This window comes from Phyllobates terribilis, unplaced genomic scaffold (genome assembly GCF_046119375.1).
Source record: "Phyllobates terribilis strain yellow unplaced genomic scaffold, ASM4611937v1 Scaffold_2__4_contigs__length_985480577, whole genome shotgun sequence".
Classification (NCBI taxonomy): domain Eukaryota; kingdom Metazoa; phylum Chordata; class Amphibia; order Anura; family Dendrobatidae; genus Phyllobates; species Phyllobates terribilis.
In genome coordinates this window covers 458,312,536-458,335,483 of record NW_027362762.1, presented here as the reverse complement: position 1 = coordinate 458,335,483, position 22,948 = coordinate 458,312,536, and the positions used below count along the sequence as shown (strand labels likewise).

Genomic DNA, 22,948 nt, shown 5'->3' with positions numbered 1-22,948 from the left:
AACACAAAAGGGAACAGCTGTACACTTGATCCTGTATGCTTCTGCAACTGAAGACGAAAACCAAAGGGCAGGAAAAAAAAAAGCGTAATCTTGGAGCCCAACAAGACCCTATGCAGCCCGCTCAGAACCACTCAGGTGTCCAAGGTCAGTTTTTTTTCCAGAAGAGTCCACCCTTTTTAATCCAGGGCTTCTCTGATTAGAAAAACTGTGGCACAGTTGATCATTGTGAGAATGAGAATAGCGAAAGTACTAGACCATGAAATTCAGACCAGTAGAGAAACCTGGTAGTGTAGTAAGGAGATGGCTCTCAAATTTTACAGAGTGATCTGGAGCTAAGGCACTTCTTGTGACCAGAGATCCTAAATGGTATGTTGTGCTAACGCCACAACCCAATCTGAGAGAAAGGCATCAGACCTAACTACCTACCAAGAAGGGGAGGGACAGAGTTTCCGCACAGCAGATGCTGTCAGCCAAAAATGGAAATGTCAGCGACTTGGTTGGACAGGTACACGAATGAGAGTCTTTGAAAGGGAATTTGTCACCAGAGATTCACCCCTCAAACTGTTTATATACAATTGTAGCTCTTTCAAAGACAAGTATATCCATACTTTTAGCTAGTCAGTTTCTCCATTACTGAGAAATTGCCATCTGTATCAATATGCAAATGAGGCTGAAGTTCTTTCAGTATGTGGAACTCTTCCCAAGCCTCTGTCACTCCAGCTCTAGTCCCCACCCAGTGCTGCTCTCTGCTTGACTGACAGCTCCTTTGACATGTGACGCCAAGTAAAGAAACTGTTAGTCAAGCATAAGAAGGCAACGCTTGGTGGGGAATAGAGCTGGAGTGACAGAGACTCAGGGAAAAGCTTCCACATTTTGAAAGCACTCCAGTCTTATTTGCATATTGATTCAAATGACAATTTCTGTCTAACGAATGAATGGACTAGCTTGCTAAAAGCATGGCTAGACTTGTCTTTGCAAGATCTACAGGTGCTCATAAATTGTTGGGGGTGGGGGGTGAAACCTGCTGACAGATTCCACTTAAAGGAAACCCTATCAGGTCCAATAACGCTATTATCCCACAGGTATTTGGTTAATCTGGTCAATCTGCAGGATAAAAGTGTTAGGAAGGTGCCCAGCCGCAGTACTGGAAGTACGAGAATTAACTTTATTTCTCCAGGAGCCACCGGCTTTCAGTCAAGCTAGTGTGCCCCCAAGCAATTACAGTCACCGCTCACAGCACTAAGAGCGGTGGCTGTAAGCACGCCCTACACTGACTAATAGCCGGTTCTCTACACTGATGCACTGCAGCCAGCAGCTCCCAGGAAAAATAAAGTTCAATTTCTCCAGGGTACCCCACTTTTAGTACTACGGCCAGGCACCTTCATAGCACTACTAACCTGCTGGTTAATCCTGTATCAGCAGGTTAATAGCGTTATCTGACATGACAGGATCCCTTTAAGCAGCCCAGTAATTTGTCCCATAGAGACAAAAAAGGTCATGCGGAGGGGTGGAGTGTGAATCTGGGCACAGGAAACTGCCTTAGGCTGTTTGCCCACGATGCGTTTTTTAAGCGTTTCCACAGCGGCAAAAACGCTGCAGAAACGTTTAAAAAACGCTTGGTAGAAGGCTGCCATGTTCCCCAATGATAATCCGCATGTGCTGTGCACATGCTGCGGAAATTTACACTGCGGAAAAAAACGCAGCACTACCAATTATTTTGCGGAAGCGCTGCATTTTCGCCGCCATTGACTTGCATTGGAACGCATGTAATCCGCATCACTGGATCTGTACATGCGGATTACATGCGTTTCAATGTGAGGATGGTACCCGGGTCTGGAGGAGAGGAGACTCTCCTCCGGACCCGGGTACCATAGAACCTGTAAAAAATAAAATAAAATAAAAAATAACATTATACTTACCTTCTGATGGCCCCCGGTGTGCTTGTCTTCGCTTGCGGGCAGATCGCGGTGGACTGAAGGACCTGCGCTGACGTCATTCAGTCATGTGACCGCAGGTCCTTCAGTGCACTGCAAGCTGCCGGCAAGCCAGGACGGATCGAATCAAGACTCCGGGGGGCCATCGCAAGGTAAGTATAGATATATTTTTTTACATTCTTTGGGGTCACACTATATAAATCCATGCCATTTGCATGGATTTATATAGTGTGACCAAGTTGTCAAGCACTTTCCAAGTGATGCTAAAATCGCTTGGAAAGCGCTTGACAACCCGCATGCAGAAATGCATGTGAAGAACGCTTCACATCCGCATGTCCCTGGCAGGAAAACGCATGTACAATCCGCATGTACAATCCGCATGTACAATCCGCATGTACAATCCACATGCGTTTTTTCTGTCAGGGAGATGCAGAAATGCTCAGGAAAAAATCCGGAGCATTTCTGCATCGTGGGCACATAGCCTTAGAGTTCATCATGCCCAGGACTCTCATACAGAAGATGATGGGACATAAGATCTCCACTCACTGACAGGGCACTTCAGACTGAAGGGAGAAGAACTTTTTTTGAGAGAGAAAAAAACTGAAATACCCACATTTTGAAGGCCACACCCAGAAAGTCTATGAACCTAGATGTTAATACAACTTCTAACAATGAGGATTCAACCAAAAAGTTCCAGGGATTTCAGGGAGATATAAAGCATGGACAAACTGTCCTCACCAAAAAAGGTCTTCACTTGAAAAAGTTCAGAGAGGCAAAGAATATCACTCCTGTATCACAAAGAATTGGCATGAAAAATGCGAGGCTCATAGTGAAGACCTTAAAGGGGTTTTCCCACAAACAAAAGATCATTTTAATCAATAGATCTTGGAATAATAACTTCCACAATTGGATGTGTTTAAATAAAATGTTCCTGTGCTGAGATAATCTTATAAACATGTCCCTGTTATGTGCTGTGTAATGGCTGTGTTTGGCCGTGTACGGAATACGGTCTGATCGTACCACATCTCCTGGGTAGGGGAGGAAGCAAAAGAGTATACAGACATTTCAGCAGGAGATTGCAGCTGATTCTTTCTTTGAAGTAAAACATTGTTTAAAAACAGGCAGTGAAATGTTTTACCTCACAAAAAGAATCAGCTGTGATCCCTTGCTGTAATGTCTGTATTCTCTTTTGCTTCCTCCCCTGCCCAGGAGCTGTGGTATGATCAGACCTTGTTCCGTACACAGTCAGATAGTACACAGGGGAACATTTTATTTAAACACATCCAATTGTGGAAGTTATTATTATTCCAAGATCTATTGATTAAAATTAACTTTCATTCATGGGAAAACCCCATTAAGGGCTGTTATGTGTCCAAGGAGGAGGAGAACAACAGAAAAAGAAGATAAGCTAAAAGGAACAGAAGGAATTACTGGTGTGACATGGGAAAGATAATGTGGCAATGTCCACAAAGGAGGGTAACCCTCCTGGCTTCATTGATGATGAATGAAAGGGATACTATAGGAATTAAACAACTGTTGAGACTCATCAGTTCCAACATGGGTTTGACTGAGCCATCTTGTTTGGGAATAGTGAACAGGTTGGAGTAGTAACCTTGGAACTACTCTGAGTCTGGAATAGGAACAATGAAACCTTCCTTGCCAAAAAGACAAACATGAGTTAGATCCCTCAGTGGGACCAAGGAAAGAAACTGGGGGGAAGGGAGGAAAACTCTTATTCAACTTACAGATACGACCCCCTTACATAGGTGTTGTCCACATAACCAAGCTATGTTTCTCTGAAAGAGAAAATATGTCCCTTCATCTAAGAAGAGATTTTGGATAAGGGAAGACCTTCACACTAAGGAGGTTTTGAAGTGGTTGGCTTAGTGACCCTAAAGGAGAAAGAAAGTTTTCAGCTAAAATAAAGGATCAACCTTGATCAGAAGAACAGATGGGCTATTTATCTCTCTGAGAAGAGGAGTCGCAAAAGTAGTAAACCCTTTAGGATCATCTAAATAGGTGTCAATTCTACAGTTTTGGGGAAGAAGTGTACTCAATCGCCATGTGACGTCTGAAATGATTTTGTCCAGTCTGCTGCCTTTAAAAAGAAGGCCAGAAAGGCTTATTTGGTAACTGAACAGGTTTCCCTAGGTCTCGGTCAATAGCAATGAATAAGCATCAGAAAAAAGGCTGTTGTCCTAGCTACATGGCATGTTGACCACACAGAAACTTAAAAGAATTTTGGAGGCATGCATCATAAAAGAAGATGTCCAAGTAAATCTTCAGAGGAACTCCAGAGACAGACCATGGTGTCACTGTTTACCTCAGGTGGTACAGGCCTTACTCATTTAAAAATGGCAAACACAAGACGTAGAGCGGAGCGTGCGAATGAAGAAAAAAGCCACCAAGAGAGAGCACCAGTCGATTCTCATCCAGTAGTTTACTGAGAGACAGCACATTAGATAGAGGCAAGGAGGTGGCTCTGAAGAGACAAGTGACCTGGGGATCGACAGCGGGAGGAGTAGATCACAAAAGCCAACTCTGCTGCAAAAGCGACAAAAGTCCTTGGATCTCCAAGAAGAATGACATACGCCTGATAAAATCTTAGCATTTCTTGGTGAGGGAGTCATCAAAGTCATCATATTTGTGATCATGAAAGGACCATTGTGCTGTCAGTGCAGAAAGGTTGAAACCTCCCGAGCGGTAGAGGGGACTTGTCCATAACATGGAAAGTCTTCTTCACTGTCCAAGTGAGTGTCACGCAAGGTGAGGGAAGGAACAAGTGTACAACGACGGGTAGTGGGGGAAGGGAGCCTAACAAGTAGGGAAAGGGCAAGTGGAGACCCCTAGGCAGACCTAATATCACCCTGACTACCCTATCGTCCTTATATAGGTTACGCACCTATCGCAGAGCAGGAAACCTAATCCCTGAATATCCCTAGAGCTGGGCCCTAGGAAGGGAGGGGACAGGGTGAACACAAGTCAGGCCCCACTGTAACTAAAGACAACAAGGTAAACAAACAAAGTGGATGCACTTAGCTTGAAAAGACACCAGAGAGATAACGCCAACTGTCATCCAAGGGAAGTCCAAGCAGAAACTAGCCAACTACTAGTACTCTAGGCATGGACAGAGAAACATAGAACAATCACCGGCGACTTTCTGGAGACACAGAGTTTTTAACTACCAAGCAAGGGTTTGTCAATTAGCAGCAGAAGGTGGAAGTCACTGCAGTGTCCTAAAGGAAGAAGGTTATCACTACACTACAGAGATGAGAGGATCAAGAAGGCGTCTGCAATCCCAAGCGCAGTGACCTTCAACAGCCGGACAGAGTGACTGTCTGTCGAACTTGATACACCCATGACAGTGAGGTCCTGCATGGCTGTGGACAGCTTGGCATTCTGCTCGAATTTAGGGCCGGAGTCAAAGGTCTCCCCTGAGGCTATGTTCCCACAATCCGGAGCCTGCTGCAGCCATGACGCTGAGGAGAAGCCGCCGGCAGCTTCCCCTCAATATGCTAATGAGCAGCACCATTTTTTTTTCCACATGCGGACTTTCCTCAGGTTAGGTCTATGGGGAAAGACCACATGCGGACCCGCTGGAGAAATTGACATGCTGCAGTCTGGAAAGACGCACCGCATGTCAGTCTCCGCAGGTGAGCCGCAGACGCATAGAGGACATGGGATTTGTATAAATCCCATCCACTATGGGGTAACAGCTGGCTGTTGCGGGTTTGACGTAGCATAAGTAAATACCACAGCGTCAAACCCGCAGCGGCTCCAGATCGTGGGCACACAGCCTGAGGATTCCGGATTGGCAGGATGTCAGGCTACCTTGTGTGTTGCTGACTCTTAAGAGAGGGGGATCTATGGGAGGATATCCTTGCTCCTATTATGGGAGCTTTTGCGGAGGCCGAATAAGGCCCATGTTAAGTAAGAAAAATATGAGTGGCACACTCCCATTCAAAATTAAGATAATTAAATCTTTATTTATACAAATTTATAACAAGCAATACATTAACACATAAAATCAAGTAAAAGAGGTTAAACTGCATATACTAATATCAGGTAAGTATGAATTATTATGTGTGTCTTAGGAAATATAAGCCATCTAGAATAACTAGCAGTTCATGTACCTTGTAGATTGTGAGCCCTCGTGGGAAGGGTCCTCGCTCCTCCTGTACCAGTCGCTGTCACATTGTGTTCAAGATTATTGTAACTGTTTTTGCTATGTATACCCCTTTTTCACATGTAAAGCGCCATGGAATAAATGGCACTATAATAATAAATAATAATAATAATAATGTACATACATAAATCTGAAAACATGATATAAGGGCCCACATGAAGAAAAGTATATAAGTACTTAAATGAATTAATAGCTATAGTAGCCTTAATCATAGATAATATATTTACATCTAGTGGTATATTATTAATAAATCTGAAAACATGATATTAAAGACCCACATGAAGAAAAGCATACCAGTATTCAAATGAATTAACAGCTATAGTCGCCTTAATCATAGACAATGTAATGTCTCCGCCTAGTGGTAAAACACAAAACACATGTTTGGATTGTTTCAAATGTACCACTACTGTGCTAGGTGGATAAATACATGACCACAACTAAATTTGAAGTGACAAACAGGTGTCATGATGTGCCTCTGCTCCAATGTATGAGTAAAGTGCTAGTGCTTTTAGGTTTCAAGCTGCCCTATAATATGGAGCAGACATAAGCCCAGACACACAGCCGTCTATGGATCCACAGGTAACATGAGAGACGTAAAAGGCATTTAACAGACAAATATACACTTCACAGTTTACCAGAACGAACCCCCTGACGCGTGTTTCGCTTAATGCTTCTTCAGAAAAGGTGTGTTCTATGTAGATGAACGCAGTATTTTTATATGCCAGTACACCTACAGTTGAAACCAGAAGTTTACATACACTATATAAAAAAGACACATATGTATGTTTTTTCTCAATATCTGAAATGAAATCAGAATAAACCTTTCCCGTTTTAGGTCAATTATTACCATAATTTTTAATATTTTCCAAATGCCTGAATGTGTGTGTATGTAAACTTCTTATCAGCTGTGCTCTCAATATAGATCAGTGGCGCTCAAGTGGGAGGCCACGTCACGTGTTCCCCGGGCGTGGCGTCAAGGCAGCGCACCGACATGCCACCCACAAACCTAGACCCTGCGGCCCCGAACAACGCAAGCGCCGAAATGCGTGTAGGGGACCTGTCACACATCTCCTAGCTTTGATATTTATACTTAACTTTTTTCTGCCTTATCTTATCACTCCTTATGTTGTTATAGGAAATATGGACATGTATTTATACTCCTATTGTCAGGAATGCTATAATACTACTTTCTAGAAACTGAAATAACTGCTTTCTTCATGATATGAGTGTTCATATAATTCCTCTACCTTTGCACATATTTGGAGTTGCCTATTACTATTTATTCATTTTATCAATTGCTGGGGATGCTGCTTTTTTTACAACTTTTGGTCCAACTGTTTGTTAAATTTTTAATAGGACCCAATAAACATTTATTCTTTTATCATTACTTTTGTTATTTGGTCTTATTGTACCTTTTGCTATATGATCCAGGAGACATTACATTGTCTATGATTAAGGCCACTATAGCTGTTAATTCATTTGAGAACTGATATGCTTTTCTCCATGTGGGTCCTTAAAGTGAACCCGTCAGCAGGATTTTGCTAAGTAAATTACAGGCGGTGTCATGTTGGGGGTTGCTGCACTGATTAATATGATACCTAAGGTGAAGAAATCCATCTTGTGGTTCTTGTGCAATCAGTGTTTGCAGTTTTGAGTTAATGATATGCCAGTGCTCTGGGGCTGGACTGTAGGCAGGGTCTTATCCTGGTGCTCTAGGCCAGATCTGCAAGGAAAAACCTGCCTACAGGCCCACCCTTAAGCACAGGTATGTTCCTCATCACAGAGAGAAAGAGAGACAGATAGGGGCTGCCTATGGGCAGGTCTTTTCTTGCTGATCTGGCCTAGAGCACCAGGATAAGACCCTGCCTACAGTCCCACCCTGGAGCTCGGGCATATCATTAACTCAAAACTTGAAACACTGATTACACAAGAACCAAAGGATGGATTTCTTCACCTCAGGTATCATATTAATCAGTTTAACAGCCTCAACATGACACTGCCTGTAGTTTACTTAGCAAAATCCTGCTGACAGGTTCACTTTAATATCATGTTTTCAAACTTAATAATAATATACCACTAGATGGAAACATTTTATTATCTATGATTACGGCTACTATAGCTGTTAATTCATTTAAGTACTTACCGTATTTGCCGGCGTATAAGACGACCCCCCAACATTTCCACTCAAAATATAGTTTGTTATATACTCACCCCCTCCCATATAATGCCCCATGCAGGATGTCACCCCCCATATTATGCCCCATGCAGGCTGTTACCCCCCATATTATGCCCCATGACTCCATACATTAAAAAAAAAAATCCAATACTCACCTCACTCCTCCTCACCTGCTGCCGCTGCTCTGGTCTGGACTCCAGCGTCGCCGGCGTCTTCCCAATCTGCGCTGCCTGTGACGGCTTGGTGTAAAGACGTCACCGCGCCCTCTGACCTGAGACGTCACAGGGAGCACACAGCAGGAAGACAGCGGATCTGCGGAGGCAAGGGGAGAGGTAAGTATCCGGCTGCTGGGGCCCTGAGCAAGCGGGGGAGAAGGGTGGGCGCTGACACCGCTCCCCCCCCCCATAGCCCAGCGGGGTGCCCGACTGCAAGTGGGCCCCCCTGCCTGCTCAGTGCCCTGGTATCTACCCAGCGCATACCAAATGAAGTGCACTCAGCGTATAAGACGACCCCCCACTTGCAGACATGTTTTTCAGGGCAAAAAAGTCGTCTTATATGCCGGCAAATACGGTATATAATTTTCTCCTTGTGGGCCCTTATATCATGTTTTCAGATTTACATGTACTGCTAGTTATTCTAGATGGCATATATTTCATAAGACACACATAATAATTCATACTTACCTGATATTAGTGTCTGCATTTTAACCTCTTGTATTTGGTTCTGTGTGTTAATGTATTGCTTGTTATAAATTTGTATAAAAAAAGATTATTTAATTATCTTAATTTTGTATGGGGGTATCTTTTTGGCTTTATGACTTCTATGTAACACCCAGATACTTACTGGACCTCTTTAGGCTCATTAATATGAGTGGCAATCTGGGAAGGCCAACACTTCAAATATTCAACTTGAACTAGCCAGAAGAACTTGAGAATGGGCACGGACCTGATTTCCTACCATGGGACTGGGTATCTAAAGGGGTCCTGAACAGATAAAGGGTAAGGCAGTGAACATAGAGTCGGCAAAGCTGACCACCTGCTAACAAATTAATAAATTGGGAAAACCTGCAATAAAGACTGCCTTGGGGATTACCCTGGAGGAGGGCAAGATGCTTGGTTACCAGAGGACTTAGAAAAAAGTGGGCCCAAGATGCCACCTATCGTACTCAGAAGCAGGATTAGCGTTGCATCCCTCGGCTGGCAGAAGAGGCTCAGAGAGGAGGCAGGAATGGATCTCTAACAAAGAGAGAGCTAGGAAGCAAATGGAGGGAAGACCACCCATTGTGTCCCAACAAAAAAGTTAAGAAAGGTGCTATTACTGGTAAAGCACTCTGCCTGACACACCCTGAGCTAATTGGGCTGGTGGAAAGATGAGGACAGAAGCTGTGAGGACAGGCTGAAGATTGAGGCCTAGCTGAGGGCTGAAATAGATGTGCACCTGGTGACAAGGCACAGTAGTTGGTGTGATCGGCCCTGAAGGCAGAACAAATAGTGGGGACAAGTCCCTCCCCAAAGGAACAAGCGTCCCTTGAAACTGGCACCAACAGCGGTAGGAAGCTCAGAAAATTAGGTGAGAAAGAACAACATAGTAGCAGCAGGACAGGTATCGAGACAACAGGCTGAAAGGGAAAGGGGAACCAGTTTAAGAAAAATAAAAAGGAGAGAGACCAAAAAAAATGAGGACCACCAAGAAGGAAATCTCATACTGGAAACTAACCATTGGGATTGGGAAAGGACTAGGAGGCGTGGGGGGATGGATTATGTCAGGGAGTAACACACCCACGTCTTCAGACGCCAACTAAGTCACCACTTCAGTGACCTCGCAATATTGTAAGAACACCGGCATTCCAACGCGCCCGCAGGAAGGTGCTCTATTGTAGAGTGCACATTATGTCCTCCCTGGGATGATGGCAAGAAAAGCAAGGGACAGCAACACTGTTATTAGGAAAAAATGAAAACAGGTAAAAATGCAGCAGGTTTGAGACAGGTTATGTTGGCTTCCTACTGACGTTAGGCTAAAGCCGAGCAGCCTAGTGTCTGAGGAGAGGGTATAGCAGCACTGGGCAGAGTCAACATTTTTTTTTCTATATACTGACAGCCTTTCCGTTTTGTTGTTTTAGAGAAATCTGGTTGAAATTGCATGCTAATTATTTACAAGAGCGGTGGGTGGGCATTGCACTTCCAGCTTCCCTGCCCCCTCTCCCTATTTGCTGACTGCATCCTGTCTCTGACTGACAGGTGACTCATGTTTCAGTGACCTGATGGTCAGATACAGGCGTTGGGCCGGAAAAAGGCAGGAGAGCTATAAGTGCAGTGCCCACCCATACAGCACTTGCAACTCATTGTTAGAGAATTTCATAGCTGAAATCGTATGCTAAAACAGGAAGCAAGGTAAGGATTTACTCGGCATTAAAACAACTTTATATACGTGACCTTCGTTTAGTGTATTTTAGTGTATAAAATCCTGAAGAAGGGTTATCTTTAAAGGGAATCTATCACATCCAAAAACGATACTTACCTGCAAATGTGAGGTTATCTGCAAGTTAATAAACCTGTCATGTCAAGAAACCTTAAGTGTTTTATCAAGTCAAGCAGCAATACAAACATATACATACAGTACCTCCCAACTTTTGAAAAACAGAAAGAGGGACACATCATGCTATGTGCTCCGCAGCAAATTTTGGCCATGCCCTTGGCCACACCCAAATCCACGCCCATTTACTATTTCTTTCTCCCCCACCAGGAGGAGTTGTCAGAGGGGCGCTGGTAATGAGGGGCATTCAGCAGACTCCATAGACTGCAGCGAAATAACCTTGGCACTCGAAATTCTCTGTTAGTGATTTGTGATTTTTTTTTTTTTTTTTTTATTGCAGTCCAAAAGGATAGTATACAGAACACAAAACGTTTCGGTCTATACGACCTTCATCAGTTGACCGTGTAATCTGTGAGCAGGTATGTGAGAGAGCAGTTTGAGGGTCCAAGAGGACTGCCTGCAGTAAGGTATGTGAGGATGAGGTGTGTCAACGCGGCGTCCACCGCTAGTTGTATCAATCAAAAAATAAATAAATAAATAAAAAAATCACAAATCACTAACAGAGAATTTCGAGTGCCAAGGTTATTTTGCATAGTATTAGGGCTCGGTCCCTTCTTGAGCACCACACTAGGGAGTGCAGCGATTACTCTTCTCCATAGACTGCAGGGCATAGACCCAAATCCAGGACTGTTCGTTTTATCTGGGACAGTTGGGACTAGAGATGAGCGGATGTATTCTGGGGTCTCTGGTCCAGAGTCCAGATCAGTGCTACCTGGCGGCTGGAGGGAGGCCGCGAATCCCTTAACCATTCAGCATCCCCGTGGCTTTTGATCACTCAGGGCAGCGTGAAGTCATCTGTGCGTCCTGCTCATCTCTAGTTGTGGATTATTTTTTGTTCATTCATTCAGTCGGAGCCGCCAGAACTTTCTCATCTTTATGTAGCTTCACTATACGACATCTTTCTTTTTTGTGTCTGTAAGACCATGTTCACACGTTGCAGAAATACTGTGTTTTTTGTTTTCTGCAGGATCCGCACCAAACACCACAATAAGAATCAAAGCTTTTCTGTAGTTAAAAAGCGTTAAAAACTCTGCTTCATATCTTCCCCAAAATCACATCAAACAAAGAGGAAAACGCATAAAAAAAATGCAGCAAAGACGCCATAATCAGAGAAGATTGTCACTGTGTCGTGTGGTGCGAACACCTGCAGAAAAAAAGCAGCAGAAAGAACGCAGCATTTATACTACGTGTGAACACGGCCTCAGCATTACAGTTTTATGGGTTTAATAGAGAAAAATATAAATTACGCCATTTTCTTTTTATGTCCTTTACCGATCAAGTAAATAATCTGATTGCTGTGTTGTGCAGATCGTTACGATTACAGCGACACCAAATATGTCCATGTTATTTGCTGATTTGTGATGTTTATTATTTAAAAATAAACACATTAAAAATAACATTGTTTTTCACTATCAAGTGTTTTTCATTATTATTTTTTTTTAACAATTTTATAAGATGAAAAAAATCTCTTAGGGTATGTACACACGATCCGGAGCCGCTGCAGGTTTGACGCTGCGTGTTATGTAGATGCTAAAAAAAATAAATTAATTAATACTTTTAGGCTACATTACCACGATCAGGAAGAGCAGCGCTTTGGATGCAGCGTATTCTCACTGCGTCCAAAACGCTGCGTTATAACCACACAGATAAATCTGCATATGTTCACTGAACTGTGGAGTTACATCTACCACATGGTAATGTTATTATGGAAATTTCAAAGTGGAGGCCAGCGTCACTGCAACAGAAATTGACATGCTGCGGTTTGTAAATCCGCGCCCCTGGCGAGTTTACGCAGTGCAGGTGAGCTGTGTCCAAAAAGCTGCTATTATGGAGCGTGTGCTTATAGCCTTATAGGAACAGGATAAATATTTTTCTTCACCTCAGTATACAGCCACCATAAAAATACATTGTTGTATATACAATGTATTTCTATGGAGATGTAAACTCTGCTTCTGGATTCATTGCACTGAGTCAAGATAAAGATAGGAGATTTTGGTTGTCATTATTGGCTGTAGCTCAGTGGTTAGAGCACACAGCCTGTGAGTATTGGGAAGCATGTTGTGACACTGTGATTGTGAGTTTGAGTCCTGGTTGAGACCGATAACAAGAGTGAGATGAGGAGAATATATAATTTAATTTATGCACTAAGAAGAGATGATCGGCCCCACCCACCGAGGAGGAGGAGCTACAGAATGATGAGAACGTCGGAGAGAGGTAAGTATAGAAGCCGGGCGGTTGGGAGCTATGCATATAAGCAGAAAATAATTTTAAAAAAACCTAGACATAATGCAACAACTTTGGTGTCCAAACCATCTTTCTTTACAAAAAAAAATAGTACAATACAAATTACTCCAGTAACTTACCCTTTCCGCCTATGTCTTCTCCTAGGATTTTGCCAGTTACCATTGTAAAAACCAGTGCGAGAGAATTACAGACCGGTACAGCCAGTGACAGATCTACAAAGCAGTAAGCAAGTATCAGTAAGGGTGGGATCATATTGTACTGATGACGGTGAAGTAAATGTTTTACAACATACCTGTTGAAGCCAATGTAATGTAGAAAACCAATGATCCACTCTGGTTCAGCAAAAATGGGACCACATACTGAAATAAAAGAATAAGAGTATCTATGGATACATATGAATTACTATATAACGCTGTACTGTTAGAAAGTGATCCTCTCTGCGTGCTCTGTGGATGATGTAAGAGACATCACCTATGTCAATCAGAGAAATGGGGTGAAGTCAGTAGGTACAGAAGGGGTGCCTAGAATGGCCCATCAGACTGCTTGGCATTCATTATCATGGAGTGCAGAACAATTTCACTTATTTTTACAGCTATGCAGGGCAGTTGAGGGTAAAAAAAAGAGGGTTTGTGTGAAAGTGAAACAAGAGTTTTTATAACAGGGTGGTGGCTACTACCATAGGGTAAACACCTTAAATGTATTCATACCAACAAGATTACTTGTACAACCCCTGGCAAAAATTATGGAATCACCGGGCTCCGAGGATGTTCATTCAGTTGTTTAATGTTGTTGAAAAAAAGCAGATCACAGACATGGCACAAAACTAAAGTCATTTCAAATGGTAACTTTAGGGCTTTAAAAAACACTAAAAGAAATAAATAAAGATTAAAAATGTGGTACTCAGTAAGGGTAATTTTTTTCAGACCAAGCAGAGGGAAAAAAAAATGATGGAATCACTCAATTCTGAGGAAAAAAATATGGAATCATGAAAAACACACACACACAAAAGAACACTCCAATACATCACTAGTATTTTGTTGCACCACCTCTGGCTTTAATAACAGCTTTCAGTCTTTGAGGCATGGACTTAATGAGTGACAAAACAGTACTCTTCATTAATCTGGCTCCAACTTTCTCTGATTGCTGTTGCCAGATCAGCTTTGCAGGTTGGAGCCTTGTCATGGACCATTTTCTTCAACTTCCAAAGATTTTCAATTGGATTGAGATCCAGAGTATTTGCAGGCCATGACATTGACCTTATGTGTCTTCTTTCAAGGAATGTTTTCACAGTTTTTGCTCTATGGCAGGATGCTTTATCTTGAAAAATTATGTCATCATCCCCAAACATCCTTTCAATTGATGGGATAAGAAAACTGTCCAAAATATCAATGTAAACTTGGGCATTTAGAATCATAGAATGGTAGAGTTGGAGGGGACCTCCTGTGTCATCTGGTCCAACCCCCTGCTCAAAGCAGAATTCACTAAATCATCTCAGACAGATATCTGTCCAGCCTCTGTTTGAAGACGTCCATTGAATGGGAACTCACCACCTCTCGTGGCAGCCTGTTCCACTCATTGATCACCCTAACTGTCAAAAAGTTTTTTCTAATATCTAATCTGTGTCTCCTCCCATTCAGTTTCATCCCATTGCTTCTAGTCTTTCCTTGTGCAAATGAGAATAAAGATGATCCTTCTACAATGTGACAGCCCTTGAGATATTTGTAGACAGCTATTAAGTCTCCTCTCAGTCTTCTTTTTTGCAAGCTAAACATTCCCAAATCCTGTAACCGTTCCTCATAGGACATGGTTTGCAGACCGGTCACCATTCTGGTCGCTCTTCTCTGAACTTGCTCCAGTTTGTCGATGTCTTTTTTAAAATGTGGTGTCCAAAACTGGACGCAGTATTCCAGATGAGGTCTGACCAAAGTGGAGTAAAGTCCGATAATGAATTCACGTGATCTAGATTTTAAGCTTCTGTTAATACATCCCATAATTGTATTTGCCTTTTTTGCTGCTGCATCACACGGTTGACTCATGTTCAGTCTATGATCTATTAGATCTAAGTCTTTTTCACATGTACTGTTGCTTAGCTCTATATCTCCCATTTTGTATATGCTTTTTTCATTTTTATTGCCCAGATGTAGTACTTTGCATATTTCCCTGTTAAAAACCATTCTGTTACTTACTGCCCACTGCTCCAGTTTATTTAGGTCTTTTTGAATCCTCACTCTCTCTTCTCTAGTGTTAGCTATCCCTCCTAGCTTTGTGTCATCAGCAAATGTAATCAGTTTACCCTCAATTCCTTCATCTAAATCATTGATAAAGATGTTGAACAATACAGGTCCCAGGACAGAGCCCTGTGGTACCCCACTTGAGACATTCATCCAACTGGATGTGATGCCATTTACGACCACTCTTTGAGTCCGATCACTAAGCCAGTTATGAATCCACCTAACAGTTGCCTTGTCCATTCCATACTTGGTAATTTTTTCAATAAGGATGGTGTGAGATACTTTGTCAAATGCTTTGCTGAAGTCAAGATATAGTATATCTACAGCATTTCCCTGATCCACCCAGTCAGTGATTCTGTCATAGAAGGAAATTAAGTTAGTCTGACATGACTTGTTAGTTACAAACCCATGCTGACTCTGGTTAAATCACTTCATTCTTATCCAGGTACTTACATACATGTTGTTTAATAATTTGTTCAAAGATCTTTCCTGGCATAGAAGTCAGACTCACCGGCCTATAGTTCCCTGGGTCCACCTTCTTCCCCTTTTTGAAGATAGGAACAACATTTGCTCTTCTCCAGTCTTCTGGGACTTCTCCTGTTCTCCAAGAATTTTCAAAGATTATGGTGAGTGGTTCTAAAATTTCTTCTATGATCTCCTTCAGTACTCTGGGGTGTAATTCATCTGGACCTGGAGACTTGAACTCATTTATGTTAGATAAATATTCCCTCACAATCTCTCTGTTTACAGATAACTTGGATTCTTCTATTCCTTTAAAAGGACAGTGAAGATCAGTTGATGTTACATTTTCTTTCGGAGAGAAAACAGATGCAAAATAGGAATTAAAAAGTTTGGCCTTCTCAACATCCTTTCTTACCATTTCACCATTTTCATCCTGTAAAAATCCTACAGCATCTTTGACTTTTCTTTTACTTTTGACATACCCCCAAAATCCTTTTTTATTGCTTTTGACATCTCTTGCAAGCCTTAATTCATTCTCAGCTTTAGCTAACCTGATACGTGCCCTGCAGGATCTGCAGACTGCATTATAATCTTCTTTAGATATGCCTCCTTCTTTCCATTTGATAAACATTTCTTTCTTTCTTTCTTTTTAGCATGTGTTTAAGTTCTGTGTTCATCCATCCTGGTTTCCTTAAATGCTTCCCATTCTTCCTACTTTTCGGGATTGTTAACGATTGTGCTTTGAGAATCTCATTTTTAAAAATTTCCCATCCTTCCTGGACATTTTTGTCCTTAAGGACATCCAGCCATTGGATCCCTCCTATTCTCTTTCTGAGTCGCTTAAAATCTGCCTTTCTGAAATCTAACCTTGACGTTTGAGTCTTCACATGTATTCCTCCTCTAGTTATCCAAAATTCTATAATAGGATGATCGCTGCCTCCTAGGGTTCCAGCCACTTTTACCTCAACCATTTCCTCCCTGTTTATAAGGATTAGATCCAAAGTAGCAGATCCCCTTGTTTTCTCCCCTACCTTTTGGAAGATAAAGTTGTCAGCAAGAGAGGATAAGAATTTGCTTGACCTGTTAGCTTTACTTGAGAGATTCCCAACAAATGTCTGGATAGTTGAAATCTCCCATGACCACTACGTCATATTTTTTGGAGAACTTGGTCATTTGATACATAAGAGTTCATCCATATCTTCAGCTTGCCCAGGTGGCCTGTAGTAAATGCCTCCAATGGTGTCCTTTCCGTTGTTCTCTCCTTGTATTCTTACCCAAACAGTTTCCACAGAACTCCCAGTCTCTGAAGCTTCAATCTCTGTGCAGATATACGCTTTTCTAACATACAATGCGACACCTCCTCCTCGTTTATCAAGTCTGTTTCTTGAAAATAAGTTGTATCCTTTTAGCCTTGCATTCCAATCATGTGTATCGTCCCAAGTTTCAGTGATTCCAATGACATCATATTCCTTTTCCTGCGTTAGTATTTCCAATTCTCCTTTTTTGTTGCCCATGCTTTGTGCATTTGTATAAAAACATTTTAGTTTGTGATTGGTTTCTTTTCCTCCCATATTTTTATTATTTACATTTTTGTCTTTGTTCTTCCTTTCCACTTCCATTTATTGAAGATGTAATAACAGCCATCTCCCCAGTGCCTTTACCTGACATGCAGCCCCATATCATCAATGACTGTGGAAATTTGCATGTTCTCTTCATGCAGTCATCTTTATAAATCTCATTGGAACGGCACCAAACAAAAGTTCCAGCATCATCACCTTGCCCAATGCAGATTCGCGATTCATCAGTGAATATGACTTTCATCCAGTCATCCACAGTCCACGATTGCTTTTCCTTAGCCCATTGTAACCTTGTTTTTTTCTGTTTAGGTGTTAATGATGGCTTATGTTTAGCTTTTCTGTATGTAAATCCCATTTCCTTTAGGCGGTTTCTTACAGTTCGGTCACAGACATTGACTCCAGTTTCCTCCCATTCGTTCCTCATTTGTTTTGTTGTGCATTTCCTGTTTTGGAGACATATTGCTTTAAGTTTCCGGTCTTGACGCTTTGATGTCTTCCTTGGTCTACCAGTATGTTTGCCTTTAACAACCTTCCCATGTTTGTATTTGGTCCAGATTTTAGACACAGCTGACTGAACAACCAACATCTTTTGCAACATTGCATGATGATTTACCTTCTTTTAAGCGTTTGATAATCCTCTCCTTTGTTTCAATTGACATCTCTCGTGTTGGAGCCATGATTCATGTCAGTCCACTTGGTGCAACAGCTCTCCAAGGTGTGATCACTCCTTTTTAGATGCAGACTAATGAGATCTAATTTGATGCAGGTGTTAGTTTTGGAAATGAAAATTTACAGGGTGATTCCATAATTTTTCCCTCTGCTTGGTCTGAAAAAAATTACCCTTACTGAGTACCACATTTTTAATCTTGACTTCTTTTAGTGTTTCTTAAAGTCCTAAAGTTGCCATTTGAAATGACTTTAGTTTTGTGCCATGTCTGTGATCTGCTTTTTTTCAACATTAAACAACTGAATGAACATCCTCCGAGCCCGGTGATTCCAGAATTTTTGCCAGGGGTTGTGTGATAAATGCTTCAAATTGAAAACCCACTTTAAAGGATACAATAGAAATCATAAAAAATATAAGTAACTTATTGTAGCCAAAGCTGCATTCACAATCCTGATCAATACTGCAAACAGCCCACAGGCTTGAATATGACATTAAAGGGAATCTGTCACCAGCAAAGATCCTATTAACCTGCAGATATGGGGTTAATATGCAGATTAATAGCATTACTAACCTGCATGTAGCCAAACGCTGTGAGGAGAAAATGAACTTTATTCACCCCGCAGTGTTCTGGTTTAAGTCACCGCTCTGAGTATACAGAGAGCTGGCTGTAACCGTGCCCCTGGCCCTGACTGACACTGGCTCTGCTGGCGTCGCCTCCGTGACTGAAGCCGAATGAATAAAGTTAATTTTCTCCCCACAGAGTTCAGCTATGTGCAGGTTAGTAACTAGGGCTGTGGAGTCGGTAAGACAAACCACCGACTCCGAAATTTCCCTGACTTCCAACTCCATGACTCAGACGCCACAGCCCGGCCTCACTACTGAGCATGTACATAAAGTGCAGCACAGATTCATCTCAACTAAAAGCCGAGATCCTTTGATCAGGAACAGAACAGACATTTATAGGACATTTCATAACTTTCCCAAATTCTTCTGAAAACATTTACAGCACATTCTGCATTGTACTACTGTACCAATTTATTATATAGTTGAGGAGTCTGTCCATTTTATACCGACTCCACCAAAATGGACACTGACTCTGACTCCACAGCACTGTTAGGGTATGTGCACACGATCAGTATTTGCTTGCAGAAATTTCTGTAGTGTTTCTGCAAGGTTCTGCACTTGGCAGCAAAAGCGCTGCAGCTTCTTTTAACGCACATGAAATTGTGTAACGAAAAATCCTGATTGTGTGCACAGATCTAGCAAAATCTCAGAAAATGCTGGGATAAGGTTTGCAATGCGTTTGTGGGGCCAATTCCACACGGATTTACCACATAAAAAAACGCATCATGTGCACATAGCCTTAATGCTATTACACTACAGATTAACCCAATATCTGCAGATTAATAGCATTTTGCTGGTGACAGGTTCCCTTTAACGATATAGCCAATAGTTTTTATATGTATAAGAACATACGGAAGAGTGTCTTCACCCATGGTGGGCACACTGCAGACATTTTATTCAAATTTTGTGGGCTAAAAATTCATGGTGTATTGCTGTCACATCAAAGTGGATGAGACGTTATGAAATCTTGTGCACATGTTGTATGAAGCATTTGCGGCAAAAATTAACCTGCAGTGCTGACTTTCTCCATTGATGTATTCCTCTGCAATACATAGAATGAAACCCCCCCTTAAAATCCACTTCAGATATGTGGATTTGTCATGGATCCACAACAAAGAATTAACACAAGTGGGCATAGCCTTTAAGAATCTAAATAACCAGAGCAAGCCACCAAGGTATGCTGGGAAATGTCAGCTCTGAAGCGCCCAGCATTGTGAATGCAGCTCTGGTTTCTCATTCTTGTACATGACTGCTTTCATGCCTCTGAACGTTACTAGTTTCTTGGGAGACACCTTGTTATTGCCCTGGTGTCTCACCCTGTAGTTAGACAGCAGGAACTTGGCCTCATGCAGCAGTCTTCGCACTCTCCCTTCCACTTTCACATGTTCCACCCCCTCTGCTCCTCTTCTCAGGAAGGGGTTGGTGGTTCCCCACAGCACGGACACAGTCAGCAGGGACAGCACCTCACAGGCAGACAGAGGCATAGGAGCCGCAGTCCTGTCACTGCCAGTAAGCTATGGATGAGGTGAGGCTACAAGACCAGAAGCAGGGCTTCCCTACGCTACACTGTATTACGTCACTTCCGGCGCAAGTACCATAGAGAGCCGGAAGTAGATACTCTCTCGTCCCCACTTCCGGGACCCTACTACACGCGCCTCGGTCCACCCGGCAGCAGCGTTCATCATGGTGAGTGAGCGGAGCCCTCATGGCTTCTCATTTCTGGGGTGGAGTGACTCCGGACTGTTCTCGGTCCCTTGTATATCAGGTTTCCACAGCCATGACACCCGCCGTATGCGTGTCACACAGCTGGAGGGCGCTGAGTGCGCAGCTGTAATTGTGCCGACTCCGGCAGGTTGTGAAGGCTGCTGGCAATACACACGTGTGTTCTGTTCACATAGTAATGATTGGGGTGCACTTATTTTTCCGTGTGATCTGCATTTGGTAATATTGGGAGAGATCATTTAACCCTTTACTAGAAAGATGAAATCTTTAACATGAAATGAGTTGTCCACTACTTGATCACTTCAGGGCACCAGTTAGAATAATAATGGATCCTCGCGTCCTGCAGCTGAAGTCAATCAGCGGCCTCACTGATCTGCTGTGCTGCGACTCATCAATAGTCCGTCAGGGCAGACGTCCACACTGACAGCATGGTAACATCTGCAGCCAGTCAGATGGCCTGCTGTGCTGCGACTCATCAATAGTCCGTCAGGGCAGACGTCCACACTGACAGCATGGTAACATCTGCAGCCAGTCAGATGACCCGCTGTGCTGAGGCCCATCAATAGTCCGTCAGGGCAGACGTCCGCACTGACAGCATGGTAACATCTGCAGCCAGTCAGATGACCCGCTGTGCTGCGGCTCATCAATAGTCCGTCAGGGCAGACCCCCACTCTGACAGCATGGTAGCGTCAGCTGCCAATCAGCGGCCTCACTGATCTGCTGTGCTGCGACTCATCAATAGTCCGTCAGGACAGACGTCCACACTGACAGCATGGTAACATCTGCAGCCAGTCAGATGACCCGCTGTACTGCAGCTCATCAATAGTCCGTCAGGGCAGACGTCCGCACTGACAGCATGGTAACATCTGCAGCCAGTCAGATGACCCGCTGTGCTGCGGCTCATCAATAGTCCGTCAGGGCAGACCCCCACTCTGACAGCATGGTAGCGTCAGCTGCCAATCAGCGGCCTCACTGATCTGCTGTGCTGCAGCTCATCAATAGTCTGTCAGGGCCTACACCCACTCTGACAGCATGGTAACATCTGCAGCCAATCAGATGATCCGCTGTGCTGCAGCTTATCAATAGTCCATCAGAGCAGTACAGTCTGCTGCCAATCAGCGGCCACCTGACCCAATAATGTCATGTCACCCGCCGGAATAGCTCCATCGCACTATGACACTGCTCTAAATGGTGAGTAGCATTTGTTTATATTCTAAAGAGGGGCCCTGAAGTGACAACCCTTTTTACAGTTTTATTGTTTCAGCAAAGACCGTTTACAAGATCTCTGCTTGTAGTCTTTATAGTAATATGGTCACACAGGTGCACAGTTTGGTCGGGATCAGACGATCATGACCTTAAAAATTGGATGCAATATACATAATCCCTATGGGATCCGTTCTTTTACTTTTGTTCACCTATAAACTTCAATGGGTGAGTCTCATCCGCTATTCTGTGAACGGCGGCTGAAGGACGCCAAGGCACTTTGACAGCTGACTCGGCAGCTCATCTGTGCAAACGGAGCGGTCGATCTGAAAACAAACCTTTTTTTAAGTTACGCTTTATATATATAAATGAACCTGTTAGCGTTACATCTTGTAAATCTAACCCATCTTTTAGTTTCAAAGGGTTTTTATTAATTTTAAACAATTTTAAAGGATACATAAAAGAAAAAGGGGAAAGGTGGGTTGCATGGGGATTACAATATCATTGAATCAAACCCATCTTTTAATTAAAATATGATTTTTATTTTCAGAGACCCATCCTGCTTCAGGGCCATGAGCGTTCCATTACCCAAATCAAGTACAACCGAGATGGGGACCTGCTTTTCACAGTTGCTAAAGATCCAGTAAGTCACTTTCTGACATTGAAAGTCTAATTCTGTTTCTGCTGTTGCATTAAATATACTACATTATAGAGGCCAGGTGTACTATATGTTTTAGCTGGAAATCTTTTTTTTGTTTTAAGTATCCTGTTTTTGTCCATAGGTGGTTAACGTTTGGTACTCTGTGAACGGAGAACGCCTGGGAACCTACAATGGTCACACAGGAGCTGTGTGGTGTGTGGACGTTGAGTGTATCCTTTTCAGTACAACTTTACATGCTTTCGTAAATGTCATCAGTTAAAGTTGTTGTCCACTACTTGGACAGCAATTTCTTAAATGCCAGAGTCCCCTGAGTAAAATAAAAAAGAATGACTTCCAAAACCTGTGCCTTTTTAATGATGATGGTGTGCGCACAACATTGACCACAGTGCACACACAACATTGACTGTAGCCTTTAGTGTTTCATCAGAGCACACGTCCACTTTAACAAAATATTGATAAGCAGCAGGCGATTAGCAACTGCTGATTGTCTACAGTGCTCACCTGAGATAACAATGTCACTGGAGAGCAAGTGCCAACATCACTGGAACGATGCAGGTGCAGGAGGCGAGTATAAGCTTTTCTTATTTTACTCTGGGAACTCAGACATTTGACAAGGGGGAGTCCAAGTAGCGGATAGCTTCTTTATGTAACTGATAGTAAAATTAAAAA

At 42.7% G+C, this 22,948-nt stretch overlaps 2 protein-coding genes across 2 annotated transcripts in view; one reads left to right on the top strand and one right to left on the bottom strand.

Moving 5' to 3' along the window:
* TMEM234 (transmembrane protein 234) overlaps positions 1-20,298 on the bottom strand; it is a 25,436-nt gene extending 5,138 nt beyond the window's left edge. Inside the window, exons 1-3 of the mRNA XM_073665695.1 lie at positions 20,010-20,298; positions 13,425-13,491; positions 13,252-13,344 (exon numbers count right to left, since the gene is read on the bottom strand). Coding sequence (XP_073521796.1) covers positions 13,252-13,344; positions 13,425-13,491; positions 20,010-20,177 — 328 coding nt within the window. The 5' untranslated portion in view covers positions 20,178-20,298. The remainder of the gene's footprint in view (positions 1-13,251; positions 13,345-13,424; positions 13,492-20,009) is intronic.
* Positions 20,243-22,948, top strand: part of EIF3I (eukaryotic translation initiation factor 3 subunit I) — a 19,020-nt gene continuing 16,314 nt past the window's right edge. The window contains exons 1-3 of the mRNA XM_073665694.1: positions 20,243-20,379; positions 22,169-22,261; positions 22,401-22,488. Coding sequence (XP_073521795.1) covers positions 20,377-20,379; positions 22,169-22,261; positions 22,401-22,488 — 184 coding nt within the window. The 5' untranslated portion in view covers positions 20,243-20,376. The remainder of the gene's footprint in view (positions 20,380-22,168; positions 22,262-22,400; positions 22,489-22,948) is intronic.